Source organism: Salvelinus fontinalis, chromosome 7 (genome assembly GCF_029448725.1).
Source record: "Salvelinus fontinalis isolate EN_2023a chromosome 7, ASM2944872v1, whole genome shotgun sequence".
Classification (NCBI taxonomy): Eukaryota; Metazoa; Chordata; class Actinopteri; order Salmoniformes; family Salmonidae; genus Salvelinus; species Salvelinus fontinalis.
The window spans coordinates 6,622,906-6,641,430 of NC_074671.1; the positions used below are offsets into that span (position 1 = coordinate 6,622,906).

General features: G+C 46.0%; 1 protein-coding gene across 2 annotated transcripts in view; it reads left to right on the forward strand.

Annotated features, from left to right (window-relative positions):
* LOC129858948 (phospholipid phosphatase-related protein type 5-like) overlaps nt 1-18,525 on the forward strand; it is a 106,079-nt gene that overhangs the window by 35,702 nt on the left and 51,852 nt on the right. For both annotated transcript variants that reach the window (XM_055928199.1, XM_055928200.1), the window contains one exon: nt 1,663-1,795. In XM_055928199.1, coding sequence (XP_055784174.1) covers nt 1,663-1,795 — 133 coding nt within the window. The remainder of the gene's footprint in view (nt 1-1,662; nt 1,796-18,525) is intronic.

The following is an 18,525-nucleotide window of genomic DNA, read 5'->3' on the forward strand; positions in this document are numbered from 1 at the left end:
TTCCTGTACTCCCCGTACTCCCTGTTCACCCATGACTGCGTGGCCACTCAATCATCAAGCTTGCAGACGACCCAATAGTAGTAAGCCTGATTAACCAACAATGACGAGACAGCCTACAGGGAGGAGGTGAGGGCCCTGGTTGAGTGGTGCCAGGAAAATAACCTCTTCCTCAACGTCAACAAAATTAAGGAGCTGGTTGTGGACTTCAGGAGACAGCAGAGGGAGCACGACCCCATCCACATCGACAGGACCGCACTGGAGAAGATGGAAAGCTTCAAGTTCCTCGGCGTACACATCACTGACAATCTGAAATGGTTCACCAACACAGAGAGTGTGGTGAAGAAGGTGCAACAGCGCCTCTTCAACGTCAGGAGGCTGAAGAAATTTGGTTTGTCACCTAAGACCCTCACAAACTTTTACAGATGCACCATTGAGAGCATCCTGTCGGGCTGTATCACCGCCTGGTATGGCAACTGCACCGCCCGCAACCGCAGGGCTCTCCAGAGGGTGGTGCGATCAGCCCAACGCATCACCGGGGGTACACTGCCTACCCATCAGGACACTTACAGCACCCGATGTCACAGGAAGGCCAAAAATATCATCAAGGACGTCAACCAATCGAGCCACGGCCTGTTCACCCTGCTATCATCTAGCAGGCAAGGTCAGTACAGCTGCATCAAAGCTGGGACGGAGAGACTGAAAAACAGCTTCTATCTCAAGACCATCAGTCTGTTTCAAAGCTATTACTAGTCAGCTACCACCCAGTTCCTCAACCCTGCACCTCAGAGGCTGCTGCCCTATGTACAGAGACATGGAATCACTAGTCACTTTAATAATGGAACACTTGTCATTTTAATAATGGAACACTAGACACTTTAATAATGGAACACTAGTCAGTTTAATGATGTTTACATACTGCTTTACTAATCTCATATGTATGTACTGTACTCGACAGTATTTTAGTCAATGCCACTCTGACATTGCTCGTCCTAATATTTATATTTTCTTAATTCCATTTGTTTACATTTGTGTGTATTGTTGTGAACTGTTAGATACTACTGGACTGTTGGAGCTAAGAAACACAAGCATTTCGCTACACCTGCAATAACATCTGCTAAATATGTGTATGTGACCAATAAAATGGATAGAAAAATACATCCATGAATCAGTCAGCACTGTTTCAGTGTGTGTGTGTGTGTGTGTGTGTGTGTGTGTCTGTGTGTGTGTGTGTCTGTGTGTGTGTGTGTGTGTGTGTGTGTGTGTGTGTGTGTGTGTGTGTGTGTGTGTGTGTGTGTGTGTGTGTGTGTGTGTGTGTGTGTGTGTGTGTGTGTGTGTGTGTGTGTGTGTGTGCCATCTGATATTTTTGACTTCACATTTAAATGAAAACTCAAAATGCAGCATCATTATAAAGCAAAATGCATAATTTCTGTATTTTGAAAGTTACATATCTTGAAAACTTAATTGCTGACAAGTAAAACATTTTGGGACCGTATCAACAATAGACAAATTAAACAAATACCAAAATATAGTTTTTGGGTGGAGTTTTCCTTAAAGTGAGGAGTCATAAATATCAGATTTTGGGCAGATTTTTTTTGGGGGGGTGGATATTTTCTTTAAAGAAGTGATGCTTATTTGTTAATAATCTCTTTCTCTCTTTTCTAGATGATGATCTCAGAGGCAGTCCTGTTTTTGATACAATACTCCTCTAAAGAGCTGGACGGTCAGGAGAAGACCATCCAGACCGGAGACTGCTGCTATCTCAACCCACTGGTGCAAAGGACCTTTCGCTTTCTGGGTACGCCATAGAGTCATTATCTAAACATTTGTCAAATTAATATGTGTGTCTGGATACGCCATAGAGTCATTATTAAGGCCAGGCACCACAGGCAAAAATTTTGATTTTGCTTCCTTACTTTCATAAAATGTACAACTAAATCGGCAATAATGTATATAAATACTTGATTTGTATAATTTTATCCGTCAACTACACCTAGCCTATATTTAATTATTGTTAGTATGTTTCATGTGGAACTTCAACCTCTATTTTTAAAACTTTCCGTGTTGAGTCATATATCATTCATAATCTTTTTTTGCGAAGCATATCGTTAGCTAGTCCATGCATGGCTATATCCTTTGTAGACGTAGTGGCTCGTGCTGAAAGATGAATCATTTCCTGACATCCGATTGGTTACTGGCATTAAAATACCCTTTCCGGCAACCTGATTGGATAAAATACCTCACGTGTCGCGCAGCACTTCCTTGTTTTAAAATATCTCCCGCGAAGAATCCATGTAAAGAGAGACAAAATGAGAAAATCTCGAAGAATATACCTACGGTATGTGAATAAAAATAGGCGATCTCAGTTAGCCAATGCAAGAAAGACAGTGAATGAAATAATTTGCCTGATCAGCCAATCGAGGCAGTAGTAGTACAGGTAGAGGAAAAGGAGGAAGCCCCCAGCAACGCGGCGAGACGCAAATTGAGTTAAAGATGACAACTGGCAGCGATCAGTGGCTTTTATTCCACATGTCACAAATAAACCAAATTGAAGATGATTCGATTTCCCCTATGTGTCTAAACACTGGACTAAAAATCACCATAGACCCCACCAACCAGGGATTCTGTAAGTCTGAAGGTGATCGTGATGAATTTAGGAGGAGTGTTTACACTTCCTCCAGGCTGCAGGAGTGCTCCAGGGGAGATGTGGCATTGGATTTAAATGTGAGGATGATTTCTTCTAGCCCACAAACTTGGACTTGGTTATGCAACTCTAAAGACAATGTAAAAAAGTCCTAGGGATTCCTTCATTGTGACTCAGCTCATATCAGAGACATGACAGGAGAATGACAGGTAAATAAAAAGGGAGAGTGGCACATTATTGTCAGGTGACTTGCTGTGTATAAATAATATGTATTTCCTGGCTCCAGGAAATGTATTCAAAGTGAATAAAACAGAGTGATAGGAAACCATAACTATACAACGGGACTGTCACATAGACCTACAGTGTCATAGGGCTGTAGTCTACAGTGTCATAGGGCTGTAGTCTACAGTGTCATAGGGCTATAGCCTACAGTGTCACAGGGCTATAGCCTACAGTGTCATAGGGCTGTAGTCTACAGTGTCATAGGGCTATAGCCTACAGTGTCATAGGGCTATAGTCTACAGTGTCATAGGGCTATAGCCTACAGTGTCATAGGGCTGTATCCTACTGTGATTACTGAGAAATTAGCTTTACATAAAGTAAATTACATGCTGATATGCATATATTTACATAGGGTAACATGCTGATATTTACATAGGGTACCATTCTGAGATTTAGTCCTGCAGTTATGACTGTAATGTCGAACAGACATAATAATAATAATAAGTACTCCCCCCCCCCCACACTTTAGTTGCAGAGATTCAGAGAGGGAGGAAGTCAATAGAGAGTGCTGCAAAGATAATTAGAAGAGGATACGCAGATATAGAGCCAGACATAACAGAGTTACTGAAGGAGGATGAGGATACGCAGATATAGAGCCAGACATAACAGAGTTACTGAAGGAGGATACAGATATAGACCCAGACATAACAGAGTTACTGAAGGAGGATACAGATATAGAGCCAGACATAACAGAGTTACTGAAGGAGGATACAGATATAGACCCAGACATAACAGAGTTACTGAAGGGGGATACAGATATAGACCCAGACATAACAGAGTTACTGAAGGAGGATACAGATATAGACCCAGACATAACAGAGTTACTGAAGGAGGATACAGATATAGAGCCAGACATAACAGAGTTACTGAAGGAGGATACAGATATAGACCCAGACATAACAGAGTTACCGAAGGGGGATACAGATATAGACCCAGACATAACAGAGTTACTGAAGGAGGATACAGATATAGACCCAGACATAACAGAGTTACTGAAGGAGGATACAGATATAGACCCAGACATAACAGAGTTACTGAAGGAGGATACAGATATAGACCCAGACATAACAGAGTTACTGAAGGGGGATACAGATATAGACCCAGACATAACAGAGTTACTGAAGGAGGATACAGATATAGACCCAGACATAGCACAGTTACTGAAGGAGGATACAGATATAGACCCAGACATGACAGAGTTACTGAAGGAGGATACAGATATAGACCCAGACATAACAGAGTTACTTAAGGAGGATGAGGATACAGATATAGAACCAGACATAACAGAGTTACTGAAGGAGGATACAGATATAGACCCAGACATAACAGAGTTACTGAAGGAGGATACAGATATAGACCCAGACATGACAGAGTTACTGAAGGAGGATACAGATATAGACCCAGACATAACAGAGTTACTGAAGGGGGATACAGATATAGACCCAGACATAACAGAGTTACTGAAGGAGGATACAGATATAGACCCAGACATAACAGAGTTACTGAAGGGGGATACAGATATAGACCCAGACATGACAGAGTTACTGAAGGAGGATACAGATATAGACCCAGACATAGCAGAGTTACTGAAGGAGGATACAGATATAGACCCAGACATAACAGAGTTACTGAAGGAGGATACAGATATAGACCCAGACATAACAGAGTTACTGAAGGGGGATACAGATATAGACCCAGACATAACAGAGTTACTGAAGGAGGATACAGATATAGACCCAGACATAACAGAGTTACTGAAGGAGGATACAGATATAGACCCAGACATAGCAGAGATTCTGAAGGAGGATGAGGATGTCACCATAGACATTCATGTGTCCTTCGATGGCACTTGGCACAAGAGATTATTCACTTTCAACTACGGGATAGGTGTGTGCATTGGTGCTGGTACCAGCGAGCCATAGAAAATGGTGAAGATCCACCCTGTCACAAAAACCTTGGAGGACATACGTTTTTTTGAATAGAGACGTTGCACAGAAAATGGTACCGGTATATCATAGGGTGTCAATTGATAACCTCCTCAAAAGAATATAGCATGGAAGTACCCAGAATGCAAATGTCCTTGATGCCCCAAAACTGCCTTCGTGCGGCAAAAGCCGCATTGACGGAGCAGCCAGCATGGCAGGAGCCACGTTCAATGAGGGAGCAGCCAGCATGGCAGTAGCCACGTTCATTGAGGGAGCAGCCAGCATGGCAGTAGCCACGTTCAATGAGGGAGCAGCCAGCATGGCAGTAGCCACGTTCACTGAGGGAGCAGCCAGCATGGCAGTAGCCACATTCAATGAGGGAGCAGCCAGCATGGCAGTAGCCACGTTCAATGAGGGAGCAGCCAGCATGGCAGTAGCCACGTTCAATGAGGGAGCAGCCATTATGGCAGTAGCCACGTTCAATGAGGGAGCAGCCAGCATGGCAGTAGCCACGTTCAATGAGGGAGCAGCCAGCATGGCAGTAGCCACGTTCAATGAGGGAGCAGCCAGCATGGCAGTAGCCACGTTCAATGAGGGAGCAGCCAGCATGGCAGTAGCCACGTTCACTGAGGGAGCAGCCAGCATGGCAGTAGCCACGTTCAATGAGGGAGCAGCCAGCATGGCAGTAGCCACGTTCAATGAGGGAGCAGCCAGCATGGCAGTAGCCACGTTCACTGAGGGAGTAGCCAGCATGGCAGTAGCCACGTTCAATGAGGGAGCAGCCAGCATGGCAGTAGCCACGTTCAATGAGGGAGAAGCCAGCATGGCAGTAGCCACGTTCATTGAGGGAGCAGCCAGCATGGCAGTAGCCACGTTCAATGAGGGAGCAGCCAGCATGGCAGTAGCCACGTTCAATGAGGGAGCAGCCAGCATGGCAGTAGCCACGTTCAATGAGGGAGCAGCCAGCATGGCAGTAGCCACGTTCAATGAGGGAGCAGCCAGCATGGCAGTAGCCACGTTCATTGAGGGAGCAGCCAGCATGGCAGTAGCCACGTTCAATGAGGGAGCAGCCAGCATGGCAGTAGCCACGTTCAATGAGGGAGCAGCCAGCATGGCAGTAGCCACGTTCACTGAGGGAGCAGCCAGCATGGCAGTAGCCACGTTCAATGAGGGAGCAGCCAGCATGGCAGTAGCCACGTTCAATGAGGGAGCAGCCAGCATGGCAGTAGCCACGTTCAATGAGGGAGGAGCCAGCATGGCAGTAGCCACGTTCACCGAGGGAGCAGCCAGCATGGCAGTAGCCACGTTCAATGAGGGAGCAGCCAGCATGGCAGTAGCCCCACCTCTTTAAGGAATACCTAGGATAGGATAAAGTAATCCTTCTAACCCCCCCCCCCCTTAGAGTTAGATGCACTATTATAAAGTGGTTGTTCCACTGGACATCATAAGGTGAATGCACCAACTTGTAAGTCGCTCTGGATAAGAGCGTCTGCTAAATGACTTAAATGTAAATGTTAAATGTAGCCACGTTCAATGAGGGAGCCACTGCTATATCAAATGTGATGAACACATTTTGGCTTGACAGCACTTTTGGGTGACACACTGGAAGCAATATCAGAGAGGAGTTGTGAGAGCTGATGCTGCTTCTTCAATGGAGTATGTCAAGCGTAGGCGCAGGTCCCATGACACAGTCAAGAAAGTAAAGAGGGGCCTTACATGTGGGGCAGGCATAGCTGATTAATGTTCTGCACATTTCACCAGACATACAAAAAGCCTTTTGATCAAAGAGATGTGAAGATTTGCCCAAAAACTGCAGATTTGCCCTACAGACCAGTACTCAAAGCATATTCTCTATTGCTTGAAACAAATGTATTAACAGTGCTGCTAGTGTATTTGTAAAATGTATATTTGATGTTTATTTGTCAGTTTAGAAGTGATATATGAATAAATTAAATGAATGTGACATAAATTGTCATATTTATGGGAAAGTACGTTATCGGCCATTTTCTCAAAATGAAATGTTCCCCGTGCGCCAATTCATTTTTCTCCGTCCTTTAAAACGACATACATTCACGTTATTCCACACACAGGAGGTTGGTGGCACCTTAATTTGGGAGGACGGGCTCGTGGTAACGACTGGAGCGGAGTCAGTGGAATTTCTGATGCCATTCCATTTGCTCCATTCCTGACATCCTCCCGTCAGCAGCCTCCACTGACACACACATACATAATATATAGACTACTTTGGATAAAAGCATCTGCTTTAGTGGCATATATTTTATGCATTAAATCGTCTGTGTCTTGTCCCGAGCCACGGTGCAATGCATGCTGGTTAGCCATGTTGCAATGACTCTCTGACTTGTCCCGAGCCATGGTGCAATGCATGCTGGTTAGCCATGTTGCAATTCCTCTCTGACTTGTCCCGAGCCACGGCGCAATGCATGCTGGTTAGCCATGTTGCAATTCCTCTCTGTCTTGTCCCGAGCCACGGCGCAATGCATGCTGGTTAGCCATGTTGCAATGCCTCTCTGACTTGTCCCGAGCCATGGTGCAATGCATGCTGGTTAGCCATGTTGCAATGCCTTTCTGACTTGTCCCGAGCCATGGTGCAATGCATGCTGGTTAGCCATGTTGCAATGCCTCTCTGACTTGTCCCGAGCCATGGTGCAATGCATGCCGGTTAGCCATGTTGCAATGCCTCTCTGACTTGTCCCGAGCCATGGTGCAATGCATGCTGGTTAGCCATGTTGCAATGACTCTCTGACTTGTCCCCAGCCATGGCGCAATACATGCTCGGTAGCCATGGTGCAATTCATGCAAAATAGGTCCATATGGACAGTGGCTCCTCATATAGAATCACATACTGTTACATGCCTTGAAGGGAACGAATGGACAGTACTGAGCCATGAAGGGAACGAATGGACAGTACTGAGCCTTGAAGGGAAGGAATGGACAGTACTGAGCCTTGAAGGGAACGAATGGGCAGTACTGAGCCCTGAAGGGAACGAATGGACAGTACTGAGCCCTGAAGGGAACGAATGGACAGTACTGAGCCTTGAAGGGAACGAATGGGCAGTACTGAGCCTTGAAGGGAACAAATGGGCAGTACTGAGCCCTGAAGAGAGAGAATGGACAGTACTGATCCCTGAAGAGAGAGAATGGACAGTACTGATCCCTGAAGAGAGAGAATGGACAGTACTGAACCCTGAAGAGAGAGAATGGACAGTACTGAGCCCTGAAGAGAGAGAATGGACAGTACTGATCCCTGAAGAGAGACAATGGACAGTACTGAGCCCTGAAGGGAACGAATGGACAGTACTGAGCACTGAAGGGAACGAATGGACAGTACTGAGCCTTGAAGGGAACGAATGGATAGTACTGAGCCCTGAAGAGAGAGAATGGACAGTTCTGAGCCCTGAAGAGAGAGAATGGACAGTACTGATCCCTGAAGAGAGAGAATGGACAGTACTGATCCCTGAAGAGAGAGAATGGACAGTACTGATCCCTGAAGAGAGAGAATGGACAGTACTGAACCCTGAAGAGAGAGAATGGACAGTACTGAACCCTGAAGAGAGAGAATGGACAGTACTGAACCCTGAAGAGAGAGAATGGACAGTACTGAGCCCTGAAGAGAGAGAATGGACAGTACTGAGCCCTGAAGAGAGAGAATGGACAGTACTGATCCCTGAAGAGAGAGAATGGACAGTACTGAACCCTGAAGAGAGAGAATGGACAGTACTGAACCCTGAAGAGAGAGAATGGACAGTACTGAACCCTGAAGAGAGAGAATGGACAGTACTGAGCCCTGAAGAGAGAGAATGGACAGTACTGAGCCCTGAAGAGAGAGAATGGACAGTACTGATCCCTGAAGGAAGTGGGACAGTAGTGATCCCTGAAGAGAGAGAATGGACAGTACTGAACCCTGAAGAGAGGGAATGGACAGTACTGAACCCTGAAGAGAGGGAATGGACAGTACTGATCCCTGAAGAGAGGGAATGGACAGTACTGATCCCTGAAGAGAGGGAATGGACAGTACTGATCCCTGAAGAGAGGGAATGGACAGTACTGATCCCTGAAGGAAGTGGTACAGTACTGATCCCTGAAGAGAGGGAATGGACAGTACTGATCCCTGAAGAGAGGGAATGGACAGTACTGATCCCTGAAGAGAGGGAATGGACAGTACTGATCCCTGAAGGAAGTGGTACAGTACTGATCCCTGAAGGAAGTGGTACAGTACTGATCCCTGAAGGAAGTGGTACAGTACTGATCCCTGAAGGAAGTGGGACAGTACTGATCCCTGAAGGAAGTGGGACAGTACTGATCCCTGAAGGAAGTGGGACAGTACTGATCCCTGAAGGAAGTGGTACAGTACTGATCCCTGAAGGAAGTGGTACAGTACTGATCCCTGAAGGAAGTGGTACAGTACTGATCCCTGAAGGAAGTGGTACAGTACTGATCCCTGAAGGAAGTGGGACAGTACTGATCCCTGAAGGAAGTGGTACAGTACTGATCCCTGAAGGAAGTGGGACAGTACTGATCCCTGAAGGAAGTGGTACAGTACTGATCCCTGAAGGAAGTGGGACAGTACTGATCCCTGAAGGAAGTGGGACAGTACTGATCCCTGAAGGAAGTGGTACAGTACTGATCCCTGAAGGAAGTGGGACAGTACTGATCCCTGAAGGAAGTGGGACAGTACTGATCCCTGAAGGAAGTGGGACAGTACTGATCCCTGAAGGAAGTGGGACAGTACTGATCCCTGAAGGAAGTGGGACAGTACTGATCCCTGAAGGAAGTGGTACAGTACTGATCCCTGAAGGAAGTGGGACAGTACTGATCCCTGAAGGAAGTGGGACAGTACTGATCCCTGAAGGAAGTGGGACAGTACTGATCCCTGAAGGAAGTGGGACAGTACTGATCCCTGAAGGAAGTGGTACAGTACTGATCCCTGAAGGAAGTGGGACAGTACTGATCCCTGAAGGAAGTGGTACAGTACTGATCCCTGAAGGAAGTGGGACAGTACTGATCCCTGAAGGAAGTGGTACAGTACTGATCCCTGAAGGAAGTGGGACAGTACTGATCCCTGAAGGAAGTGGGACAGTACTGATCCCTGAAGGAAGTGGTACAGTACTGATCCCTGAAGGAAGTGGGACAGTACTGATCCCTGAAGGAAGTGGGACAGTACTGATCCCTGAAGAGAGGGAATGGACAGTACTGATCCCTGAAGGAAGTGGGACAGTACTGATCCCTGAAGGAAGTGGTACAGTACTGATCCCTGAAGGAAGTGGGACAGTACTGTATAAAGTCACCTCTTCTATTTTCTCACCCTTAAGTGGTTCTTTTAGATAAGACTACAGCTACAAAGGAGTATCACCCTGATCCTTGAGAGAATACATTATTTTCATGTCTCTGTCTCTCTCTCACTCTAAAAATCACATAGGATGTTAAATGGATAACTTAGTATAACAGGATCACATTGTTTTAAGACTATGTTGATTTCACAGTTAGTTCTGCAGATCACCCTAGCAGACTGCAGTCGGTAGGGGGATCATTTCAACACAGGCCGAACACAGCTGCCTGCACCAGTACAGTACCTCTTCAACCCATTACAGGTTAACAAAGACAGAGGTACTATATCACAGAGACACAGCATCATTTTATACTCTTTTGTTCTATAATGATACGGCCCTATCTATCCTGGAACCTTCTGATTGGCTGCTCTTGTTCTATAATGATACGGTCCTAGCTATCCTGGAATCCTCTGATTGGCTGCTCTTGTTCTATAATGATACGGCCCTAGCTATCCTGGAACCTGATTGGTTGCCCTCTGATTCTGTTTATTTGATCATCTTTCCCTGATTTTCTTTATTCAGTTCATATTACTAGAGGCGAGAAACACAGGTGTGTGTTTGTGTGTGTTTGTGTATGTGTGTGTGTGTGTGTTTGTGTTCTTGCTTGCATGCAATTATTTTCCCTTCAGAGCAGGAAAATACATCACAGGAAGGAAACGAGTCATCTCATCGATGTCTTTTATTTAGACTGAGTTTGCATAATGACTCACATGTCAATGCTCTGTGGGTAAAGATTACACTTAGAACATAACAACACGCTCGCTCTTAAGTACTTGCCTTTCTTCACGCTCTTATTGTGAAGGGATCAGCTAGATTTCAGGGCACCACTCTATGGTCTCGACATGGATGACTGTTAGAGACGCCATCCTGGAGAGCAGCCCTCTCTACGTGTCTCACAGGTCTGTCAAGGTTCAAAGCGGAGCGATGTTGTGAGCTTGTTGTAGACAAGTCAAGACATTCTGTACCACCAAAAAAAAAGGGAATACTTTGTCGAATTCAAATCAAATGTTATTGGTCACATGCACGTGTTTAACAGATGTTATTGGTCACATGCACGTGTTTAGCAGATGTTATTGGTCACATGCACGTGTTTAACAGATGTTATTGGTCACATGCACGTGTTTAGCAGATGTTATTGGTCACATGCACGTGTTTAGCAGATGTTATTGGTCACATGCACGTGTTTAGCAGATGTTATTGGTCACATGCACGTGTTTAACAGATGTTATTGGTCACATGCACGTGTTTAGCAGATGTTATTGGTCACATGCACGTGTTTAGCAGGTGTTATTGCGGGTGTTGAGTTGTGCAGACGTAGTGCATGTGATAGCTTCACAAAGAAGCAGCTTCAGGATCATAATCTAAACTCAAGTCTAATAGAGTTTGAGAAATCCAACATATTATTTGTCAACGGTAGGCAACCCCGGTCTTTAGAGCCGGTGCATGTTTTTATTACAGCCCAGCACCCAAAAAATTATCTTTCAACAGCATCTGAATAATTCCTTGTAAATGTTAAAAGCTGTACCTTTACCTTTTTTTAAGATCTGTGTTGTAGTGTATGTGTCCTCAACTTCATCCCTGTACCATCCTTACTGTACCTTAGCCTAACCTCTTCAACTCTGTACCATCCTCAGACAGTGTGTGTGTGTGTGTGTGTGTGTGTGTGTGTGTGTGTGTGTGTGTGTGTGTGTGTGTGTGTGTGTGTGTGTGTGTGTGTGTGTGTGTGTGTGTGTGTGTGTGTGTGTGTGTATGGTGTGGTTTGTGAGAGACATTTCATGAGCCATTGAACCTGCAGCTTTGATCTACCACCAGAGCCTTTTCCTGTTTCCTGTTTCATGTTGCTGCAGTCTGATGCAGTGAAACCTCAGTTTCTCAGTCAGCTTCAACGTTATCAAGGCCATCCAGTCTCTACCCATCCAGTCTCTACCCAACCAGTCTCTACCCAACCAGTCTCTATCCAGTCTCTACCCAACCAGTCTCTACCCATCCAGCCTCTACCCAACCAGTCTATACCCAACCAGTCTCTACCCAACCAGTCTCTACCCAACCAGTCTCTACCCAACCAGTCTCCATCCAGTCTCTACCCATCCAGTCTCTACCCACCCAGTCTCTACCCATCCAGTCTCTACCCATCCAGTCTCTACCCAACCAGTCTCTACCCATCCAGTCTCTACCCAACCAGTCTCTACCCAACCAGTCTCTACCCACCCAGTCTCTACCCACCCAGTCTCTACCCATCCAGTCTCTACCCATCCAGTCTCTACCCAACCAGTCTCTACCCATCCAGTCTCTACCCATCCAGTCTCTACCCATCCAGCCTCTACCCATCCAGTCTCTACCCATCCAGTCTCTACCTATCCAGTCTCTACCAGTCCAGTCTCTACCCAACCAGTCTCTACCCATCCAGTCTCTACCCAACCAGTCTCTACCCAACCAGTCTCTACCCATCCAGTCTCTACCCAACAAGTCTCTACCATAACCAGTCTCTACCCATCCAGTCTCTACCCATCCAGTCTCTACCCATCCAGTCCAGTCTCTACCCAACCAGTCTCTACCAATCCAGTCTCTACCTATCCAGTATCTACCCATCCAGTCTCTACCCAAATAGCCTCTACCCAACCAGTCTCTATCCATCCAGTCTCTACCCATCCAGTCTCTACCCAAACAGTCTCTACCCAACCAGTCTCTACCCAACCAGTCTCTACCCAACCAGTCTCTACCATCCAGTCTCTACCTATCCAGTCTCTACCCATCCAGTCTCTACCCATCCAGTCTCTTCCCAACCAGTCTCTACCCAACCAGTCTCTACCCATCCAGTCTGTACCCATCCAGTCTCTACCCAACCAGTCTCTTCCCAACCACTCTACCCAACCAGTCTCTACCCAACCAGTCTCTACCATCCAGTCTCTACCTATCCAGTCTCTACCCATCCAGTCTCTACCCATCCAGTCTCTTCCCAACCAGTCTCTACCCAACCAGTCTCTACCCATCCAGTCTCTACCCAACCAGTCTCTACACATCCAGTCTCCACCCAACCAGTCTCTACCCATCCAGTCTCTACCCAACCAGTCTCTACCCATCCAGTCTCTACCCATCCAGTCTCTACCCAACCAGTCTCTACCCATCCAGTCTCTACCCATCCAGTCTCTACCCAACCAGTCTCTACCCAACCAGTCTCTACCCATCCATTCTCTACCCAACCAGTCTCTACCCATCCAGTCTCTACCCAACCAGTCTCTACCCATCCAGTCTCTACCCATCCAGTCTCTATCCATCCAGTATCTATCTACCCAACCAGTCTCTACCCATCCAGTCTCTACCCATCCAGTCTCTACCCAACCAGTCTCTACCCATCCAGTCTCTACCCATCCATTCTCTACCCATCCAGTCTCTACCCATCCAGTCTCTATCCATCCAGTATCTATCTACCCAACCAGTCTCTACCCATCCAGTCTCTACCCATCCAGTCTCTACCCAACCAGTCTCTACCCATCCAGTCTCTACCCATCCAGTCTCTACCCAACCAGTCTCTACCCATCCAGTCTCTACCCATCCATTCTCTACCCATCCAGTCTCTACCCATCCATTCTCTACCCATCCAGTCTCTACCCATCCAGTCTCTACCCATCCAGTCTCTACCCATCCAGTCTCTACCCATCCAGTCTCTACCCATCCAGTCTCTACCCAACCAGTCTCTACCCATCCAGTCTCTACCCATCCATTCTCTACCCATCCAGTCTCTACCCATCCAGTCTCTACCCATCCAGTCTCCCCATACAGCACCAACCCACCACACACCACACCCAGATGGTAAGACATAGGATCAATTACACAAAAAATGTATTATCTTTGAAATGTTTGTTTTTTGATTGAATATCGAACAGTTTGATTAAATATATCTGCTTAATAAGAATACGATTTCCCCCGTCTACATTGCCAGCTAAGAAATTATTTAGCTAAACCCCATACATAGCCTTTCCACAGACAGGCGACCCGACCAGCGTATTTGTGCTGCTACTAAGTGGAACATTGCCAGGCTTCTGAAATCTACTGCAAAATACTTGTCTACTAAGCTGAGTCGTGTCTGAGTCGTGTCTGAGTCGTGTCTGAGTCGTGTCTGAGTCGTGTCTGAGTCGTGTCTGAGTCTTCTCTAGTGAGTCACTGTTGAAGTAATGCATCTGACAGAAGTAAAAATCAGTCCGTCAGCATCTACCCTCCTCTAATCTCATCCCATCTCTTGTCTCACCCTCTCGTCTCATCTCGTCTCATCTTATCCAATCTCTTGTCTCACCCCCTCCTCTCGTCTCATCCCATATCTTGTCTCACGCTCTCGTCTCATCTCATATCTTGTCTCACCCTCTCGTCTCATCTCGTCTAATCTCATCCAATCTCTTGTCTCACCCCCTCCTCTCGTCTCATCCCATATCTTGTCTCACCCCCTCCTCTCGTCTCATCTCATATCTTGTCTCACCCCCTCCTCTAATCTCATCCCATATCTTGTCTCACCCTCTCGTCTCGTCTCATCTCATATCTTGTCTCACCCTCTCGTCTCATCTCATCCAATCTCTTGTCTCACCCCCTCCTCTCGTTTCATCCCATATCTTGTCTCACCTCCTCCTCTCGTCTCATCCCATCTCTTGTCTCACCCCCTCCTCTCGTCTCATCCCATCTCTTGTCTCACTCCCTTCTCTCGTCTCATCCCATCTCTTGTCTCACCCCCTCCTCTCGTCTCATCCCATCTCTTGTCTCACCCCCTCCTCTCGTCTCATCCCATCTCTTGTCTCACCCCTCGTCTCGTCTCATCCCATCTCTTGTCTCACCCCCTCCTCTCGTCTCATCCCATCTCTTGTCTCACCCTCTCCTCTCGTCTCATCCCATCTCTTGTCTCACTCCCTTCTCTTGTCTCATCCCATATTTTGTCTCACCCCCTCCTCTCGTCTCATCCCATCTCTTGTCTCATCCCATCTCTTGTCTCATCCCATCTCTTGTCTCACCCCCTCCTCTCGTCTCATCCAATCTCTTGTCTCACCCCCTCCTCTCGTCTCATCCAATCTCTTGTCTCACCCTCTCCTCTCGTCTCATCCCATCTCTTGTCTCACCCTCTCCTCTCGTCTCATCCCATCTCTTGTCTCACCCTCTCCTCTCGTCTCATCCCATCTCTTGTCTCACTCCCTTCTCTTGTCTCATCCCATATTTTGTCTCACCCCCTCCTCTCGTCTCATCCCATCTCTTGTCTCATCCCATCTCTTGTCTCATCCCATCTCTTGTCTCACCCCCTCCTCTCGTCTCATCCAATCTCTTGTCTCACCCCCTCCTCTCGTCTCATCCAATCTCTTGTCTCACCCTCTCCTCTCGTCTCATCCCATCTCTTGTCTCACCCTCTCCTCTCGTCTCATCCCATCTCTTGTCTCACCCTTTCTGTCATCTCATCCCATCTTTTGTCTCACCCCTTCTCCTGTCTCATCCCATCTCTTGTCTCACCCCCTCCTTTTGTCTCGTCTCATCCCTCGTTCCCTTTAATGAAGAATACAGAAGATGAGAAAGCAGTGACTAGAATGTAAAACAAGGAGACAGGGAGACAAAACAGAAAGCCACTCAACATTAATGAAGACTTTTTTCTCTGCTCTTCCATCTAAGTGGGCTTCAAAGCTGAACGTCGCTTTAAGATGCAGAGACACACAGAGTCCAACTAATACGAGAGCACCAGCCTCTGCCATATGGACACATTGATAGACCGTAATCCATTGGTGGCTAAAGAAATGAGCACATGGTACTCAGAAATAGCCTATGGGCCAATGCAGCAGTATGCCTATAACTTTTTAACTAAGTTATCAATCAACTGGGTTTGGCCTGAAGCTGTCTCTAGCAAACTTGCAACATTGTATCAACAAGCCTATTCCGGGTCCTCAGAGTTTCCCAGACCAGTGAACTCGGGACAGCTTTTTCCCATTATTTTATGACGTTTCCACTAGATAATATGGCATCGTCAGATGATGATGTTTTGCTCTTTCACACCGAGGCTTGGTGAGGCCGGGAGAGTGTTTTTCAAATACTGCGAGAAACTATTATCATTCGCAGATGGATGTTACAAAAACACTCTTCATTGTCTTAATGTGTGAGGGGAATAAAAATGACGACAAGCTCCATTTATTAGTGGTGGACGTGGAGAGTTAAAATCACTTTATTAGTGGTGGACGTGGAGAGTTAAAATCACTTTATTAGTGGTGGACGTGGAGAGTTAAAATCACTTTATTAGCGGTGGACGTGGAGAGTTAAAATCACTTTATTAGCGGTGGACGTGGAGAGTTAAAATCACTTTATTAGTGGTGGACGTGGAGAGTTAAAATCACTTTATTAGTGGTGGACGTGGAGAGTTAAAATCACTTTATTAGTGGTGGACGTGGAGAGTTAAAATCACTTTATTAGTGGTGGACGTGGAGAGTTAAAATCACTTTATTAGCGGTGGACATGGAGAGTTAAAATCACTTTATTAGCGGTGGACGTGGAGAGTTAAAATCACTTTATTAGCGGTGGACGTGGAGAGTTAAAATCACTTTATTAGTGGTGGATGTGGAGAGTTTAATATCACTTTATTAGTGGTGGACTTGGAGAGTTAAATCACTTTATTAGTGGTGGACGTGGAGAGTTAAAATCACTTTATTAGCGGTGGACGTGGAGAGTTAAAATCACTTTATTAGTGGTGGACGTGGAGAGTTAAAATCACTTTATTAGTGGTGGACGTGGAGAGTTAAAATCACTTTATTAGCGGTGGACGTGGAGAGTTAAAATCACTTTATTAGCGGTGGACGTGGAGAGTTAAAATCACTTTATTAGTGGTGGACGTGGAGAGTTAAAATCACTTTATTAGTGGTGGACGTGGAGAGTTAAAATCACTTTATTAGTGGTGGACGTGGAGAGTTAAAATCACTTTATTAGTGGTGGACGTGGAGAGTTAAAATCACTTTATTAGCGGTGGACATGGAGAGTTAAAATCACTTTATTAGCGGTGGACGTGGAGAGTTAAAATCACTTTATTAGCGGTGGACGTGGAGAGTTAAAATCACTTTATTAGTGGTGGATGTGGAGAGTTTAATATCACTTTATTAGTGGTGGACTTGGAGAGTTAAATCACTTTATTAGTGGTGGACGTGGAGAGTTAAAATCACTTTATTAGTGGTGGACGTGGAGAGTTAAAATCACTTTATTAGTGGTGGACGTGGAGAGTTTAATATCACTTTATTAGTGGTGGACGTGGAGAGTTAAAATCACTATTAGTGGTGGACGTGGAGAGTTAAAATGACTTTATTAGTGGTGGACGTGGAGAGTTAAAATCCCTTATTTGGTCAATAGCTGGGGGCTGCCACACTGGGCGTCGTTGTTGTGGGAGGTTAAGTGTCTTGCTCAAGGGCACAACGTCATCTAGGATTTGATACCAGCAAGCCTCCGGTTGCCGGCTCACTTCCTGACATATTGTCTCTGTTTGTGTGTCTCTGTGTGTCTCTGTGTGTGTCTGTGTGTTTCTATGTGTCTCTCTGTGTGTCTCTGTGTGTGTGTGTGTGCATCTATGTGAGTGTTTGTTAATGAAGATTGAACGTGACACAGCTACAGGCTCTCCTCTGAGGAAAACAACATGTTGTTTATCTAACCACATGGAGACGGTCTCTGGTCTCTTTGTTGGTTTAGGAGCAACAGTCATGGACATTGTGTCTCCGCGTCTCTTGGCTCTATGACACATGTCCGTTGTGTGTGTGTGTGTGTGTGTGTGTGTGTGTGTGTGTGTGTGTGTGTGTGTGTGTGTGTGTGAGAGTGTATGTATGTGCGTGCACACAGGTGTGCGTGCATGCTTGCATATGTGCGTGCATGTGTGTGCGTGTGTGCGTGCATGCTTTCGTATGTGTGTGTGTGTGTGTGTGTGTGTGTGTGTGTGTGTGCGTGTGGACGTGTTTAACTATTCTTGTGGGGACCAGAAGTCCCTACAAGAATAGTAAACGAACAAAAAGTTGACCAGCTGGGGACATTTTGTTAGTCCCCACAAGGTCAAATGCTATTTATAGGGGGTTTAGGGTTAAGGTTAGAATTAGTGTTAGGGTTAGAATTAAGTTAAATATTAAGGTTAGGAGCTAGGGTTAGTTGTAGGGTTAGGGTTAGGAGCTAGGGTTAGGTTTAGGGTAAGGATAAAGTTTAGGTTTTTGGGTTAGGGTTAGGGTTAGGGTTAAGGTTAGGGTTAGGGTTAGGGGTTAGGGAAAATAGGATTTTGAATGGGACTGAATTGTATGTCCCCACAAGGTTAGCTGTACAAGACTGTGTGTGTGTGTGTGTGTGTGTGTGT